General features: G+C 44.8%; 1 protein-coding gene across 1 annotated transcript; it reads left to right on the top strand.

Moving 5' to 3' along the window:
• The first annotated feature begins 728 nt into the window (after positions 1 to 728).
• Positions 729 to 13,804, top strand: shisa7a (shisa family member 7a). The gene is made up of 7 exons (XM_008285819.1): positions 729 to 1,005; positions 2,563 to 4,621; positions 5,948 to 6,102; positions 7,273 to 7,338; positions 7,580 to 7,765; positions 9,823 to 10,269; positions 10,600 to 13,804. The coding sequence occupies exons 2-7, from the start codon at positions 3,861 to 3,863 to the stop codon at positions 11,109 to 11,111; spliced, it is 2,127 nt and encodes a 708-aa protein (XP_008284041.1). The 5' UTR covers positions 729 to 1,005; positions 2,563 to 3,860; the 3' UTR covers positions 11,112 to 13,804.
• Positions 13,805 to 18,721: the final 4,917 nt, after the last annotated feature.

Genomic DNA, 18,721 nt, shown 5'->3' with positions numbered 1-18,721 from the left:
TCCTGCTTCACCTCCTCCTGCTTCACCTCCTCCTGCTTCACCTCCTCCTTCTCCTCCTCCTAACATCTCCGGATTGTCAGTGTAGGTCTGAGTCTAATTGACAGTTTCGTTCACGCTCCAGTGTTAAAGCTTTTGCGCCAATCCTCTCCCCTTCCCCGTTTTCATCGCTTTCATAATTGCCACCAACATAATGACACAGTTGCTGTGGCAACCGTGTCTCTCTGTATGTGTGTGTGTGTCTTTCTCTCTCTCTCTCTCGCGCGCACACACACACACACACACACACTGGTTGGATCTCGGAGGTCTTCCGCTGAATTCACCGGCTGCTGCTGCTCGAATTTTCCAACTTTCCTCCGGTTTCTGCGGCGCTGCTTCCGTTTTTTATTTATTTTTATTTTATTTTATTTTAACTTTCTGACAGAAATCCGTGCCAGATGTGTTTCCAGAGGCGCTGCAGGGTCACTCCGTTAACGGAGCTCAGATGAACGGCACCAGTTGAATGGGCCTAATGAGCAGCAGCACCAGTCTGAGCGACCAATCACAGCGCTCCCCCACCGGCGGACCTCCGTGAGGCCAGGCGCAGTGAGCGGCGGAACCTGTATCGCTGGGAAATGAAGCAGAGCGCCCGCCTCGGTCCGCTCTGCCGCCGCAAAGTTTGATTTCTGGACTCATCTGCGGGGAAAAAAGACTCTGTAACTTGGAAATCAGATGCACCTCCTGAACCGGAGCATCTCAGAACATCTCGGTGTTCAGCGACGGTTTTTTTGTGTGTTTTTTTTTGTGCCCGTGATGCTGATGGATTACCAACTGTGTGATGGAGACAGAACCGCAGCAGAACCCGTGAAAACCTAAAAACCTAAAACAAAAAACAGGTGTCAGATCCAGCAACAGTTCAAACTGTCCTCGTCCTCTGCTGCTACAACAACAGGCTGCTGCTGCTGCTGCTGCTGCCGTCGGAGCGCCAGTGCGCAGGCTCTCCACATCCAGCGCCACAGCAACGCACAGGTAAGGCACGACATTCTGCACCTTCCGCTAATGCAGCTGCAATTAATGCAAAACCGCCCGATTGTGTCGCCGTGTGTCCGATTGTGCACGAAAACCGAGTTTGTGTTGGTGTTTCGGCGGTTGTGTGACCGAGACGCGTTTGGATGAAGCTGCGCCACAGAAACATCTGAGCGGCGGCAGCGTCTTTGTGCGCAGACATGTTCTCCAGCACTTTGATCCGCGTTAGGACATTAGGAACATATTAACACACCGACACATCCAGCCGGACTACACACACACACACACACACACCGGCACGGATACACCCACGCACTCTGCCTGATACATGCAAGTCATGTCCATAAGACGCGCGCTTGTTGGTTGGAACTTATGGACCTGATGTGCAAAATGTTGGTTGCGCAGCTGATAAAGTAGCGCCTGTTTCTGTCTGATGACTTGTATTCTGGGTTCTTTTTTCTTTCTTTCTTTCTGTCTCCACCACCAACATACAGAAAAAGAGGCCATTTTGTTTCATTTCCAGCTGACACCTGTTGAAATGTTCCCGAGCAGGCTGCAGTTTGGAGCGAAATCAGGCTCTTTTTTTTTTTTTTTTTTTTTACGCAATCAGTGGTGCAAATGAAGGAGTCTGTAGAAGCAGCTGCTCTTCTCCCCTCTGGTTCCTCTGGTTCCTTTGCTTTGCATTGCTTCAGCAGCACAGTGAGAAGGAGCAGAACATCTCCAGCTCCATGCAAATTCACCTCCTGGCTGCAGCAGGAGCACTGAGCGCCCATTGTTTGAGCGGATCTGCGGGTGTTTGTGTGTCTGCTGCTGCACATTCAACTCATTTGTGTGTTTTGCACCGAGAGCATCGTTTATGAGATGAGGCGTCGGTGCGATGTTGTCGAGCAGGAGAGACGCGCAGATGTGGCATCTTTGCTGCTGGCTGGGGCTGCAGATTGGACCGTGGCTGCCTTTTTTTTTTTTTCTTCTCTTTTCACTGCCTCTTTTCACTCACACACAGACAGAGCTGCAGTGCTATTCTGAGAGAGTTAGCTGCCTCAACCCACGCACAGAATCTGAGAAAGAGAGAACGAGGGAGAAAAGAGGAGAAGGAAGGAAGGAGGGAGCGATGAAGGACCACAAGGAGCTTCTGCAGGAACTCTAGTCTCTCACGCTGACACAAAAAGCCTCTGTACACTTTGCACAATGTCGCCCTTTAATTGTTGCTGATTTGCAGTCTTGGTGAGCCGCTCTGTCTCTCTGTTTGCAGCTCTGTTTGTGTGATGTTGTATTGGTAAGTGCTGGGAGAAATGTACTTGATTCTGTGCCACCCACACACCGCCCTCCCACTCATGGTCGTCTCTGCATCTATACCTCTGGCTCTTCCCGCTCGCCACAATCTCTTTGCTCATTTAAATCCCTCAACCCTGCATTTATGCCCTTTTTTTCTCTCTCTCTCGGTTTTTCTGGAGCCTTTGTGCAAACACACTAATGATTAAGAAAGAAATAAATAAAAGGAGGGGGACCCAAAATGGAGCAGGGGTCAGCTAATCTCATGTGTCCTGTTTTGTATTTCAGCTTCTGGAAGGAGAAGAAGAACAAATCCCCCCCCTGGAGAAGCCTTTTGGGAACATTAGTCAGAGGGAGAGCTGCTGCTTTGTGCGTCTCGTTTTCCCTCCTCTGAACCCTCCTCAGAAGGTTAGAGGAGCATGTAACTGAAACAAGTGGAGCCCTCGGTGATTTCAGTCTCCCCCATCCGTGCCTACATGCTCCGCCACAGATAGGGACGTTTTGATAATTACATGTAATTATAATTTCTGTGGGAGACAGATCTGCCTCTGTCTATTATTGCCCAACACCTCCAGCACAATAACTTCACACATTTACATATTTCTCAACAAAAGTGATATTCTTTGAGACAAATCAGGAATAATTCTACTTTGCGGAGACGTGTCACGCGGAGAAGCAATGCGCCATTCAGCTCACGTCTAATTAGCGGCACAGCTGAGTGACACGGCCTGAAAGCTGAATGCAGAACACTTAAAATCATGACATTTGACTCACTCTGCGACGCGTTTCTGTGGTTTGTGCTTACTCCTAATTTTCAGCTGTTACAGTCTTGGAGCACTTAAGCATCACCAGACCCAGGACACCGTGTTTCTACAGACCGGCCCGCGTTAATGGACGCTCGCTTCATCACGTCTGATTGTTTACAGAACCACACAGCACCAAATATATGAGGGAGAGCAAACTACACAGATTTAATGCATGCTTTTTTCCCCCCCCAGATTTGCTCGCAGGATAAATAAGTGCCAATTGTGAATGTACGCAGTGCCAGAAGTGAGCAACACAGTGAAGCTGTTTACATGTAGTCTCTGCTCCAAGTGCCACAAGCAGCACAGGAATGTACAGCAGCCCCCTATCCTACTGACACGGTCCTACTGACACGGTCCTACTGGACTTAGTCTTGTCCCCTGCAGCAGGACACCAGGCGTTCAGGCCTAAATAGCATGAAGATTGTTGTTTTCAGCTTGTGGAGCCATTTTGCTGCTGCAGAGCTCCTCTCCTGCAGGAACCCGTTTTAACAGCATCCCGGCCAATTACTGAAAGCTACAGAAAAAACAAAAAACAAAACAACAACGTTCTGCTGGTGTTCCTTCCTTTACATCCTCCTTGTTCCTTTTTAATTACTATCACACCGACACAGACAAAGACTCCAGATCTGGTCAGCCAGAGCTCCTGAATGACCCCAGCAGGCCCTACATGCTCCTTGAATGTTCCTCAGGCCGCTTTAGTGGGTTAAACTGCACAAGCGGATACAGCGTTGTAACTGCATTGACTCAACAACAGAAAATAGATGTCTTAGTCATGTAAAAATGACGCCCACCACCAATCTCCGAGTCCTCGCCGTCTCCCTGCTCTCCCTCCTCACTGCCCCGCTCACCACCGTGGTGGAGACCTCCGCGTCCCCCCCTCCTCAGCCCACCGACCGCTCCGGGAGGCCCTTCACCCAGCAGCCCGCCGCCGACGCCAGCCCCTCGCTGCTGCTCCTCGCCATCCAGGCCAACCTCAGGCCGGCTGCCCTCCAAGGCCGGACCAAAACCCCCGAGACGGACCCTCCGGAGGGGGTCCTGGAGACGCCTCCCAGGCCGCTGCCCCAGGTGATGTTCCCCAAGAACGTCACCTCGTCCGAGGCCCTGGCCCCCCCGCTGGGTGCGGCCCAGGTGGCGCCGATCCGGCCTCGCATGATGGACCTGTGGATGGACGTGTGCCGGGGCTACTACGACGTCATGGGACACTTCGACAGCGCCTTCAACTGCTCCAAAGACACCTTCGTCTTCTGCTGCGGGACCTGCCACTACCGGTTCTGCTGCCCCGAGCGGAGCCGGCAGCTGGACCAGGACAGCTGCAAGAACTACGACTCCCCGGACTGGGCCAAGCCGCAGACGGAGACCATGATCATCCCCGAGGAGCTGGGCAACGACCCCGACTTCGACCCGCTGAAGCAGCAGAGCCACAACACCGGCTTCGTCATCGGCGGCGTGGTGGTGTTCATGGTGGCCGTGGCCGTGGGCATCAAGGTGGTGTTCAACAAGGTGCAGCAGGAGGCCCAGCAGCGGGACCTGAACATGCCCAGGTGAGGCTCGCGCTCCGTCCGCCGGCTCCCATGCACGAGCACTGTAACGAAATTAGGTTTTCAGAGCTCCATAAATGGCCCAGATTCATCATTCTGGAATCAGAATAATGTTATTAGTCATCAGCTGAAACATATTTCATCTCCATCGAGTGGCTGCTGCAGGAATCATGGCTGTTTTGGTTTCCTCTTGGCTTCCTCGGCTCATATATGGCCTGCAGTCTTGGCAATAAGGACTTTGGTTTCTGTGCAGGTCACAGTTTTCTGTCTGGTGGAAGAAGATGCTCGTAGATGCACATTAACAGTTGGTCGGTTGATCAGAGAATGACAAATATTAAATGACATGTTAGTTTCTGCATTCATTCATTCATGGCTGTGCACGTGCTTCTGTCCATTCACCACCAGGCTGACATCCACACACACCATTTAGTCTGAAGCAATCTGACCAGCACGTCAGCTGCAGTTCACTGAATCCATCTCCAACTGTTCTAATAATCGATTTTCTGTCTGAGTAATTTATTTAAAAAGAAAAATTCTGTGATTGCAGCGTCTTCAATGTGAATATTTTCTGGTTTCTTTGACAGCAAACTGAATATTTTTGGACAAAACCAGACATTTGAGGAAAAAATTTTAGAGTCTGAACAACCGATCAGTTAATCCAGAACTAATCAATACTTCAGGTATGAAGCACCTTTAAAACAACATAGTGGAGGAACGCACCTGGTGTTGAGGACTTACCGAGCAAGTTAAAGTGTTGAGATGAAGATCCTGCAGTGTTAGTTGTTGTCAGCTGGAGAAATAATGACGTTCTCATTAATACGTCACATTTTAAAATGTTAAAATGAACTAAATTCCTTGTCGAGCTGCGACAATTAATCTACTAGTTGTTGATTAATAAATTAATTGTGGACTATTTAAATAAAAAAACTCTAAATTCTCTGATTGCAGCATCTTCAGTGTGAATGTTTCCTGGTTTATCTCTTCCTCTGTGACAGTAAACTGAAGCTCTTTAGACAAAACAAGACAATTTTCACCATTTTCTGACATTTCAGAAACCAAACAGTTGTTCGATTTGTCCAGAAGTGAAATAATCTTTAGCTGCAGCCTTTAAAGGTTCTGATTCTTCAGAAGCTTCGTTCTCACACATCTGCAGCTGATTTAAACGTCTTAATTAACCGACTTTGTGTTCAGTTTTCACAACAAACATAAAATCCTCATCAGTCCTGCAGCAGACGTGTTTCGGTGTGACTCTGGTGTGACGTTGTGTTGGGTGAGTAGCGTTTGCTGGCTGTTTTTCCTCCTGTTTCACTGGCTTCGCTCCGTCCTCAGAGCCCTGGTGGACATGCTGCGGCACCAGTCCAGCCCGGTGCAGCAGGACGAGAGGAACAACAGCGTGGCTCTGGCCGTGGCCGACGGTCAGGGCACGCTGGGGAGGCCTCCCAAGAACCTGTACGCCCCGGGACTGCCCAGCAAGGACAACAGATGTGAGCAGCTTCAGTGAACCGTCGGAGGCACAGTCTGAGCTTTTGTTAGCAGCAGAGGCTCGCTGTGCTCGTCACGTCTCTGCGTGGAGGCAGCGTTATCGCTCAGGAGATGGAATAAAACAGGCATCCTCAGGGGCAGCGAGCTAAAAAAAACAAACTTTAGCCTTAGTTACTTCACTATAGTCACTGTTTTCACTAAAAAAAATGTAAAATTAATGCTTGAATTTAGAATTAAAGTACAATAATATGCAGATCAGTGCTTCTGTGTAGATTGTAGACGTGTTTTAGGAGTTGGTTGGTTAATTAACGAATGAAAAATAATAAATAAGATGTTATTTTTCATATTTATTCATCACTCTGCTTAAAGACACTCCTGACATTCACACACGGTTTTATATGATTTAGTAATATGATGATCACAAGTATCGCTGATTAGTCGCTCAGTGAATTGATTGATTTAATCTTTTTCATAATCGATCAATCAGTTTGAGTCACTTTTTAAAAAGAAAATCAGTCTAAATTCTGTGAATTCAGCTTCTTGAATGTGAATTTTTTCTGGTTTCTTTCCTCCTCTGTGACAGTAAACTGAATATTTTTGGACAAAACCGGACATCTGAGGAGAACTTTGCACCATTTTGTAAAAGCCCAAACAGCAAATCCGTTATTTTAACTGACAGAATATTCAACGTCAGAATTAATTACTGAGTCACGTTTAAATCAACAACCAGCAGAGAAATAAGAGAATTGATGCTGAGAACTTACCGAACAAGTTTCATCACGTTACTGTTGATTGGAGCCGTAATTACATTTTCATTAATACGTCACATTTTATATTGTCAAAATGTACTAAAGTCCTCGTAGAGCTCCAGCGATTAATCGATTAGTTGATCATCTGCTATTTTGAGATTCAGTTTGAGTCAATTTCCATTAAAAAATAGTCTAAATTCTGTGATTGCAGCTTCTTAAATCTGAATATTTTCTGGTGGAGACGATGCCGTTAATTCACTTTGTTCAGTTTAATGCAGAAAACGACGCGTGTTTCTGTGATGCAGGTAGACGTGCAGCCGACTCGATCTTTTGATGTTGTTCAGCTCAAACCTGCCTGACATCCATTTTGTGAGCTGATTCATTTATTTATTTATTTTAATTCCTGTTCTTTCTGACTTGCAGTGGGCAATTTGCAGCACAATTTCATCCACTCGTCAGGCTCCAGCCCCAAACACACGGCAACCATCGGTAAGCAGCTGCCGAACGCCGGCTTCCATGTAAATTACATGTAATCACTTTGATGCTTCATTTACTTCATTCAGCTTCGTTTTTGAGCTCAGAAGTAGTCTCATTCATCCCGACAATAATAACGATGATCAGAGCTTGTGTCGGCGCTGAAAAGCAAGTTAAAAATCTCTTCCGTGCGCCACGCGTTGCATCCAGAGGAGCAGATCTCATTTAACACGCCGCCGCCGTCTTGTCCCTGCAGAACGAACACCTCGGATGAACAACGCTCAGCTGGCAGCTGGAGGCACGCTGCTCTCCAGCAAGCACAACAACACCAAGTCCCAGCCCTCCTTCCACCACTCCCTGCACAACCTGGCCCAGCTGCCGCCCTCCTACGAGAGCGCCACCAAGCCCGAGCTCAACCGGTACTCGTCCCTCAAACGCCTCGGTGAGTCGCCTCGCTCTGCAGCAGAGTTTAGAAGAAACGCTCTGAAAACAAGCAAGAAATAACAGCTTCAATCAACCTTTCTGCGTTTAAAATGCACTGATGTCCTCGTAGGGCTGCAACGAATAACCGATCAGTCGTCAGCTCTTAAATGACGTAACTGTTCTGATCATCGAATAATCAGTTTGAGTAGTTTTTCAGTGATTGCAGCTTCTTAAATGTGAATATTTTGTTGTTTAACAGCTTTAATCAGTCTTTTTGACAACTTTTAATCAATTTATGTCCCGCCATCGAGATAAACTGACTTGGAGGAATTAGCTCTTCATTTACACTCATGTAAATTCGAGCATAAACACATTTTTCTTTTAGGTTTTTAGGGTTTAGACATCCTGAAGGTGGAGAAAAATTCCATTATTAAGATAAAATAGGATAAAATAAGAGCCTTAGATAGTCCCACAACGGGGACTTTACAGCAGCAAAAGGGAAACATTTAAGGAATATCAGTACGAAAAAAATAAATAAAATAAACAAAAATGTACATGAGCATTATTTGTAGAAAATCTGAAAATCGCAGGTTATTATCGATCAATTATGTCAATATCCATAATCAGAATTATCTATCAGGCCAATTTAGTTAATTTAACACAACCTAAATTTGGGTTTTAAATCAAATACTGCAGAAAATGATTTATTAGTTACTTATACTTTTGACTTATCCCTATGCTTAATTACCAGACCGACTTGGACTGTTCTATTCTAGCCTTGTTTTATCTTATTTTATTTTATTTCAGTAACGTGTTGTACTCACATATTCTTGCTTTTCTACTGTTCAAGTCGTCGTTTTATTTTTTCTGAGTCACATCTGGCACAAGAACTTCCTTTGGGATGAATAAAGTCTTATGTTATGTTATGTTGTCGTCAGTTATCCATTCTAACTTTTATCTTATATTTTCATTAAAACGTCACATTTTAAAATGCAAAAGTTGCTTATTTTCCTTGTAGAGCTGCAACAGCTGTCAACTGAAAAATTAATCGTCAACCATTTTCACAATCGATTAATCAGTTTGAGTAATTTTAAAATGAAAACCGTCTAAATTTTGTATTTACAGCTTTTTAAATGTGAATATTTTCTGGTTTCTTTCCTCCTCTGTGACAGTAAACTGAATGTCTTTGGCTTTTGGAAACATTTTCTGACGTTTTAGAGACAAACAATTTATCGATTAACCCCGAAATCGTGATTAAGGAGAATAATCACGAGCTGCAGCCTTAATCAGTGGAGTTGCTCTTTATTAAGGTCAATTGTACAAAATGTACCCATTGCCTTGGAGTTAATTAATCGATCAGTTGTCACCCGTTAACTGGCATAGGAACTTCCTTCGGGATTACTAAAGTGGTATCTTATCTTTAAATTAAACACAATGCTAATGTAGTGTAATTACCCGCATTATAATGTCAACACAACTTTAAAGGTCTGTCTTGCTAAGTACTGAAGTGACCCCCTGTGTCCTGATGCTGCTTTCTGTGGTGATAAATGGATCAATTCTGTTTGGTTTCCAGAGAAAGGCCTTGATGAATACTTGTCTGGTTGCTACAACATCAATGAAGTTTTAGCTTAGCGTAGCTCAGGTTGCCTCAAATTAAATACGATGCTAACTTGGTGTAATATCCAACATTGTAATGTCAACACAGCTTATTGTTTGCAAATTTAAAGATCTACCTTGCCATGTACTGAAGTGACCCCCTGTGTCCTGATTCTGTTGTCTGTGGTGATAAACGGGTTAATTCTGCTTGGTTTCCTGAGAAACGTCTGGATGAATACTCATCTGGTTATTACACCACCAAATTAGTTTTAGCTTAGCTTAGCGTATCTTAGCTTAGCTTAGCTTAGCTTATCTCAAATTAAACACGATGCAAACTTGGTGTAATTGCCACCATTATAATGTCAAAACAACTTGTTGTTTGCAGCTTTAAAGGTCCTCCGTGCATGTATTGACGTGACCCCCTGTGTCCTGATTCTGTTTTCTGTGGTGATAAACGGGTTAATTCTGTTTGGTTTCCAGAGAAAGGTCTGGATGAATACTCGTCCGGTTACTGCACCACCAAGCGTCGGCCTCACACCGCCCAGCCAGCCCTCCAGTCCTCCCAGCACCACCTGCACTGGGGTGGAGACTACACCCTGAGCGGCAGAGGGACCCTCCCCCGGCACGCCGCCCGTCCTTGGATCCCGCCTCCGCCCTCCGGCATGCCGGCCTCGCCCACCCCCAACCCGTACCCCCTGGACCCCCCGGAGCCCCAGTTCAACCCCAACTATGACACCCTGTCCAAGCCGCCGAGGAAGGTCAAGTCCACCGACCAGCTGCTCAACATGGGCGATGTCCCCGGGAACACCGGCACCCTGTCGCGGCTGTCCAAAAACCAGCAGCACCAGTACTACAAAGCCATGGCAGCCTCCAACAAGAACTCCAACACGCAGACGCTCACCAGGAAGAGGGATGACCGACGGGACGATCGACGGGATGACCGACGGGACGATCGGCGGGATGACCGACGGGATGACCGACGGGACGATCGACGGGATGATCGAAGGGATGATCGAAGGGATGATCGACGGGATGATCGAAGGGATGATCGACGGGACGATCGACGAGACGATCGGCGGGACGATCGGCGGGATGATCGACGAGATGATCGCCGAGACGATCGACGAGATGATCGCCGAGACGACCGACGGGATGATCGAAGGGATGATCGACGGGATGATCGAAGGGATGATCGAAGGGATGATCGACGGGATGATCGACGGGATGATCGACGGGATGATCGAAGGGATGATCGACGGGACGATCGACGGGACGACCGACGGGAGGACCGGAGGGAGGATCGGCTGCTGATGTCCCCGGACCACCTGGAGGACCGGATGGGCGTCGGCGGCATGGGCGTGGTGGATCCATACGCCCACACGGGAGGCATCGTGCCCACGCTGCCTCGCCAGCAGAAGGCCCAGTCCCAGCAGAACGTCTGCGCCACGCCCTCCCTGGACCGCCACCACATGATCAAGATGAACTCTCACCCGACGTCTGGGCGCGAGCAGGAGAGGAGCAACGCCCCCATGACGGGCCACATGAGCGGTGGGATGGGCTGGGCGGGGGAGATGCCCGGGGCGGGAGTCGTCATGGGAACGGGAACACTGGGGGGCCACAGCGCCAGGAGGATGGCTTTCGCAGCGAAAAGGCAGAACACCATCGAGCAGCTACATTTCATACCGGGAGGCGGCGGCGGGGGGTCCGGAGGCAGCAGCGGAGGCAGCCAGGGCATCAGGACGGGGAGTAAAAACGAGGTGACGGTGTGAGTTCGACCACTAGACCTACAGCTACACTAGAAGTATCAAGTATAATAGTAACAGTATCATGTCTTTATTCAGATTAGTGTTAATTGTAATTAAATAGCTTGAATATTATACGACTAAAGCTCTCAGAGGGGAACCGCGGTTCCACCTATGTGATAGCCTACAGTACATCAGCCATATTTTGTAACCGAATTCGCCATATTGCCATAAACAGCGGTGCCATTACTCGCAGAGAGACTGACTGGGAGGGAAGCAGGAGTGTCGTTCATATTTAGTTTTTATATATGTTTCTAAAAAAAGTACTCAGGAGCCATATTAGATAGTGAACTGTGTGGAATATTAACACCACAGAGTTTCAGAGCCGCCGACCCGAATTGACTGTCTGCTCGCTGATTTATAAACTGGACCTGAACTTTATTCTGGACTCCGGAGGTCTGACGCTCGTCCAGACACACAACTTGGACTCTTGTTGCTTCTTGTGTAACCGAGCAGACAGAGTGTGGGCTGGTTCTGACTGTCGGCGCCTGATTTAACCTGCGGACGTACCCACGTTACCGATCCGATGCCTGGGTTGCCTCGTTTTCCATGTGACCTTAGATGAAACCCCCAGAGGAGCTCGCTCTGATCGCTGTTACACCACAGCAGTGTGTTTTATCGCATCACGGGTGAGTTCCCACCTGTAGATCAGGACCTACCTGTACAAACAATGGGCTACCAAATAATACAGAGCCATCAAAAAGAAAAAAAATCAGACAGAATCGAGAGATAAAAGTGTTCAGTTTACCAATGAAGAGGCTTTAAAGTAGGTTGAGGGCAAAGGTTTTTCTACAGAGCACAAATGAATAGACGTGACGCAGAGGTTGCACTTACACAACTGTCCTTCAAAGCCATTTATGGAGATACAAGTAAAAAGAAAAAACAACCACAGGGTAAGCTGGTCTGACAATCACCGTTTTATTATTATATTCCTAATATTATTCTCGCCAGGTGACAGAGTCAGTGAGATTTTGTACAGGATGGGACGGAGGGCGACCCGAGGGCGACCCGAGGCCTCCTCCTGCACGGCGCCGAGGGCCGTAAGAGACTCGGATGGTTAGGAAGCCCTTCCCGTCCTCGACACAAAGACCTGCTGTATCATAACGCACTTCAGCCAGTAAAAAAAAAAAAAAAACAACAAAAAAAACAACATAAAAAACCAGAAAAGAGGAAAAAAAATCATCAATAACAACGCTTATCAATACTAAGGGCTATCCTATCCTATATACTGTAGTATGTGGTATCTGTGGTCCATATAAATGCTATCTCTTTCTATTGATTTTGTGTTGATATTGTCATGATGTATTAAGTATTAATGTGTACAAAAAAAGAGCAATTTAAGCACAGTACAAAGACGGAGACTAAACTTTGCACAATTCTACCCCCTGATATTTGCACCAGACGCAAACGCGCTTTGCGTCCTCGAGGTTTACATTCAGCTGAAGGATTTATTTAGTTTTTTATCAGAGGTGATTTCGCGGATCGCAGACGGAAGCTGCTCAAGCAGACGAACACAGATTCCATTCGGACAATCTTCCTATACGCAGTGCTCAATGTAGTTGTTCTGAATATGATGGAGTGTTATTATTAGTAATTATTATAACTGTTATGGTTATTATTAACGATTATCTTATGATGTGATGTTCTTTTACTTGGTGGGATTTAAGTGTTTATTGTTTTTAGATAATTCTCACGACTAGTTGGTTTTTTTCACACATCTGGTCACGACGTTTCTAGAACATTCCAGATCTTGATGCATGCCAGCTCCATTTCATAGCGAGGCGTTTACAGTCTGCCTGGACTTAGCGGTCGTCGCCGACTCTCCAGCTGTACGTGCTGTGCCTAGACATCGGCCTTACGACTTCTCGATCTCAAGTGATTACTTCGGTTTCCACTCTGGTACAAAAACAATCTGCAGCCTTCTAAATGTGAGTGTAGGTGAGGAAATGGTCAGCGAGGGACGGTGGGTTCCACCCGAAGAACCCGCGATGCCATAACGTATGTATGCCGGGATGAATGTTTATTACGCAGGTCGGAGACAAACTGACGGAAACCCGAATGCTTTGAGTGTCTTTTTCAGGGAAATAGGACAGATGACATACAGTAGTATTAGATTTTTTTAAATAGAGCCACAAAAAGGTCTGTAGCAAAGTCTGTAAAATCTCACAAGCCATATCCATCATCATCACGATTTTATAAATGGTTAATCTAATTTGTGCAAGTATCGTATTTTGTATAGCTAGTACAATCAGAATATTTTGAGTGACATTAATTTGAGGATTCTAAGAGAAAAAAGAACAAAAAAACAACCTATGTGTTAGTATTTAATGAATTGTACAGTGCCGAGCTCATAACATTTTGTCGTCTCTTTTTATCGTCACAAACCTCCTCGATGGCTACAGCGGTTATCTCAGATGAACACGGCAGAGGAAGAGGCTCGTTCTCAGACAGAAATGAATGAATATGGTGCGCGTTTTTACCATTATGAATTCATTTAGAGTGCGGAGGGTTCACGGCCACCGATGACAAATTCATGGATTTATTTTCATGCCTACAAATTTCAAATCGACCCTTTTGTTATTGTTCGATGCATTGATCCCCTTGGATACGACAGTGACTTACACAGAATTTGTATAATAAAGTTGGTGGGAAAAAAAAAACGTGTCTCGTGTGAGATTTCTTGCATTAATTATTGATCTTTTGCACTGATTGATTGTGTCAGTAACAACAGAGATATAGACCTTCAGTGTCTCTGACAAAGCTATGAATTACATTCACACTTTCTTTCAGATGTACATTTAAGCTCCACATTATTCCTCTACATGCTAAAGTATAGATCTATAGTGATTTTTTATTTGACCAGCAGGTTTCTTCTGGCTGGAAATGACGTAAACAAGAAACAAAACACAGAAAAACATCATGTTAGAGACGACAATGATGAATTTGGACTATTTATGTGGTTATATTTTACATTTTTACTAAAATATTGAGTCGAGAACGATCCACAGCTGTTGAAATTGTTGCAGATTTATGAGAAAATGCAGCTTCTATCTGATTCCAGATGTTCCTGCTGGTTCCCACCATGTTCTATCACGTTCTTATCCACTATAAAGGTAGAACAGCTGATGTAGTTGTTCTCTAGTCAGTTACTCGTCCTAAAAAACAGCCAAAATTATGCTAAATATAGATTTATAGTGATTCTTATTTAACCAGCAGGTTCCTTCTGGCTGTAAACGACATGAACCAGAGACTAAACTCAGACGTTGTGTTTGAGATGTTCATGATGTTTCCATCCAAACGTCTTCGTCCTCTTCTTCACTCATCAGAGGCTTTACTTTGCTCCACATCAGCTGTTCTAGTGTCCAACAGTGTTTCTGGGATTTGGTTCCTCCAGGTGTCCATCTGCAGCTCCTGGAGCTTGAAGGCTTCCTCTCCATCACTCTGCTCTTGGGTTCCTCCACAGGTTCTGGATGGATTCAGGTCTGGACTCTGGCTGGGCCGCTCCAACATCTCCTCATTGTTTCCTCTTCAGCGTTTCTTCACCACTGTGGCTGCATGTTTCACATCATCGTCTTGTTGAAGCTCCAGTGCTGCTCAAGGAGCAGTGTTCCTGCAGACCTCCTGATGTTCTCCTCTGTTCTCATGAAGCCGGTTCCTCTGACCAGGCTGTCTGGTCCGTCGGCTCAACAGCAGCCCCAAAGCATCACGTTCCACCACCATGTTGGACCGTGGGGATGCTGCTCTTGGCCTTGGATGCTTCTCCTTTCTCTGTGTTCATGAAGTGATGAGCAGCAGCTTTCTTCTCAGTCCTGGAGAAGTGGATCCTCCTTGTCTCCATGGAGACCAGCCTTGTTGTTGGTCTGCTGGAGTGTCTGATGGACATGTTGCTACCAGAACTGCTCACATCCATCAGGATGCTCTTGGTGCTGGTCCTTGGGTTCTTCTGGGCCTCCACCATTGTTCCAGTGCAGGGCTCACGTCTGTCCTCCTGCAGCCCTTTGACATGTTCCTCAGTGAGGAGCTTCTTGGACTTCTTCATGAAGCTTCATCTGTGAACGCTGGACCTGGAAAACTCTTGATGTGACTTTATCGGCTTTAAACATCTTGTGAGCAGCAGCAACATGCAGCTCTCTCTCAGGGATGGACCCCAACAGCAGCTACCTGGGCTCTTTGGACCTGACTAGAGATCTACTGATCAGCTGTTCTACCTTTATAGTGGATCAGAACGTGATAGAACATGGTGGGAACCAGCAGGAACATCTGGAATCATACAGAAGCTGCATTTGATGAAAAATTGTGGTAGTTTCAAGGAGCATGAATACATGTGGACATCTCCATCACAATGACTTACTGCCTTTTGTCACTTGTTTATATCATAATTGTGGGTTGATGTATGATTTTTTTGCATATAACAAATGCTGGTACATCCTAAATAAGAATAATTAGATATATAATCTAGTTAAATTAGGTCTCTTTTTGAATTTAAATCCAATACTTCAAGATAAAAATACAACATTACAGGTAACAGCCCTGAAGTGATTATTAACAACATGCACCTGGAGTATCATGAATAAGAAAAAGAGTCGTGAGTGATACGATGTTTTATATATCAGATTATTGGATTTATTGTGTAGCTGCATAATGATTTTAGAAGCTTGTCGTGTGTTTTGTGTCAAATAAACCACAATAGATTTTAGCATAATGTGGAGAAATAACAGAGAAACCTGTTTTGGTCGAGACGTGGCCTGAGCTCGGCCGATTATTTTACATTTACAACATCTGTCCAACATCTGCACAAACAGACCAGCAGCAATAAGTTATGAAACGGGGATTCTAATAATAGTGATCATGAGGCAAATTAATGTTTTCTGAGGGGTCAAAGTCGGCGGCGGCAGCGATATTAACAAAAAGCCTTCAGCAGGTTAGCGGGCAGGCGGCTAAATGAGGTGTTGTATAAGCCACGGCCAGGATATACGCTGCTGCTGACAGTCTACATGAGAGGAAAAGTGTAATTTACAGCTGACGTGAGTTATATCACACCGATCCTTACAGCCAGCTGAAGGCGGCTCATGTTTAAAACCTCCCGTGAATACACTTATTGCGCTGAGATGTAGGACGCAGGAATAATTCCTGCAGCAGGTACACAAAACATATTATGTTTGCTTTGGACTGGAGCTGCCTCTGATGCATCACACGGCCTCTCTGTCATTTGCACGTTTCACCAGCAGGAGGTTCACAGATGCTCAGCTTTAAACAAAACTTTAAATCTATTCCTGTGAACTGAGCTGACTAATGTGCATGAAGAACATCATAATACGTTTCCAGATCTCTCATCAATGAGCGTTCTGCTCACAGCGTCCAGCACCTGCCAACACGTTAAAGCACAAAGACACACAAAGTATAGACACACCCACTCACTTCATTCTTTGTTTACTGCTTTTTTTTCACAACTTAGAGCAAAACTGAACACATTTAATACAAGATGTGGCTTCATGTAACAGTTCTGAGTTACAATAATAACAAGAATATTTTTTTAAATAATTTAGAAGAACAGAGCAACGTGACATTAAGAAAACAAGAAGACGAAAATATGCAAAGAAAAAACAACAACAACACAGAAGCAACAAACAGACTGATCATCACATTCAAGTAAGGCTGTAAACACACACACACACACACACACACACACACACACACACACACACACACACACACAGGTTATAAGAAGTGATTTAGAAGAACTTCTGAATGATGTGTTAGCAAAGGTGGAACGTTTTGGGAACGTTGTTGAGGGATTAAAACGTTACTCCATGAACCTTTTCCAAATTTTCACATGAAAATAAAGGGAGGACGTTCTAAATACAACGTTCGACAAACGTTTTTCCGAAAAATGTCTTCGAGGAAAATTATTCTGCCTTTAAGAAGAACATTTGTTGTTTGTAAAAAACTAAAAAACTCCAACTGAAAGCTGCACAACTTTCTTCTTTAGAACAAAACTAATCCCAGCTGCTTGTTTTCCTCATCAGATCTGCTTCCGTTCCAGAGTTTGATGGTTTCTGTGGCTGAACTTGAAGAAATGTCGAGTCGTTTTTGCAAATAAACTCTTCAAATGTTTTCTAGAAGTTGCCTAAATGTTCTCGAGCTTCGTGTCTTGAGGTGAAGATGAACCGTTCACCTGGATTTTGTTGAAAAAAACGTGATTTGCTGAACAACTTTACGAGACCCGGCTGCTTTTATTGAGGCTGGTTTGAACGTTTCCAGTCAACTAATGAGCCTAAATATAAAACACATTTTCGTTTCTTTGCATGTTTTTGTTCATGACAGAATTCCACACGTGTCATTTCATAGTTCTGACGGGTTTCTTTTGAGTGAAATCAAACCCACTTTCTCATACATGAAGACGAGTTCACGAGAACGACCGACACTCGGACAATAAACGCTCGTGTGTGAGCTGACGGTTGTCAGATTATCTGTCTGCGTACGAACAGCAACATAAACAACTGTGGAACATTTCTGTGATTCTAATAATTCAAATCTTAGACGCGCATGCTGATAAAATGATGAGTCAGTTTCAGGTTCAACACAATTATATAATGATAGTTATGAAACACTATCAAGATCTCAATGTATGTGGATGCATAATCACATGAAGCTCTCTGGTCATTTAGTAACTGGAACATATCAGCATGAACACATGTGTCACCGTAAGTTTCTGTGGATCAGCTGTCACCAGGATTAACAGACTTTATTATCAGCTCTGGTTATTACTGATTTAGTCTGTTGTGTTTTGGACTTCACGGCTGAACCTGCGTCTCTGTTCCTGGACTGTTTAATCCAAACTACACACTATTTTTGACACAACTTCACACATGAGTCTATCAGTAAATCATCATAAATCTGACTAACTGTGATGTTAATGTGGGCGGAACGCAGGAAGAAGGTGGGACGAGCTGACTTTGCAGAGAGAACAGAGTCGAACATTTTATATTCATTTTACTCTGAAAAATGATGTAACTGTCAGGTTAAGATCTACAGATTTTGGACTGCAGTGTTGCCAGATCCCGCCTGTCTAATTAGCTTCTGGATGAATCGATCAGCGCTTTGGCCTCTATGGTGTCAGGAAACGGTAAAAAATGACAATATTCAGTTTACTAGCATAAAGGAGGGGAAAAAATGAAAATGTTCCCATTTAAGAAGCTGCAAACACAGAATTTTAACTGTTTTATATTTAAAAACAACTCAGATCAAACAACCGATTAACAAAATGATGGAAGATGAAATTATTAGTTGACCAATAATCGATTAATTGCTGCAGCTCAGATATTTGTGGATTTTATTTCCTGCCCAAACTACAGCACAAAACATTCTGTATATTACTCTAAATATTCTGTTCTCTTACGAAATAAGATAAAAAAAAAAAAAAAAAGCTGGCATTTAGTCTGAGAAGTGGCTCAAACGATTGATCAGTGATTTTAAATATTATTTCCTCTCATGCTGTAGATCAGGACTGCATCCAAACATTACTTCCATTCAAGATTATTCCAACAATGATTTTCTGGATTGTGGATCCGCTGTTT

The sequence above is a fragment of the Stegastes partitus genome, unplaced genomic scaffold (genome assembly GCF_000690725.1).
Source record: "Stegastes partitus isolate 25-593 unplaced genomic scaffold, Stegastes_partitus-1.0.2 Scaffold418, whole genome shotgun sequence".
Taxonomy (NCBI): domain Eukaryota; kingdom Metazoa; phylum Chordata; class Actinopteri; family Pomacentridae; genus Stegastes; species Stegastes partitus.
Note: the sequence above shows the minus strand (reverse complement) of the source record. Positions and strands in the feature narration are given on the sequence as shown.

What these genes read in the sequence shown, in the direction of transcription:
- shisa7a (XM_008285819.1), top strand. Translation starts at nt 3,861, where the DNA reads ATGACGCCCACCACCAATCTCCGAGTCCTCGCCGTCTCCCTGCTCTCC. An exon ending in GCCCAGCAAGGACAACAGAT is followed by an intron (nt 6,103 to 7,272) that starts GTGAGCAGCTTC and finishes TCTGACTTGCAG; the next exon opens with TGGGCAATTTGCAGCACAAT. An exon ending in GAGGGATGACCGACGGGACG is followed by an intron (nt 10,270 to 10,599) that starts ATCGACGGGATG and finishes GGGATGATCGAC; the next exon opens with GGGACGATCGACGGGACGAC.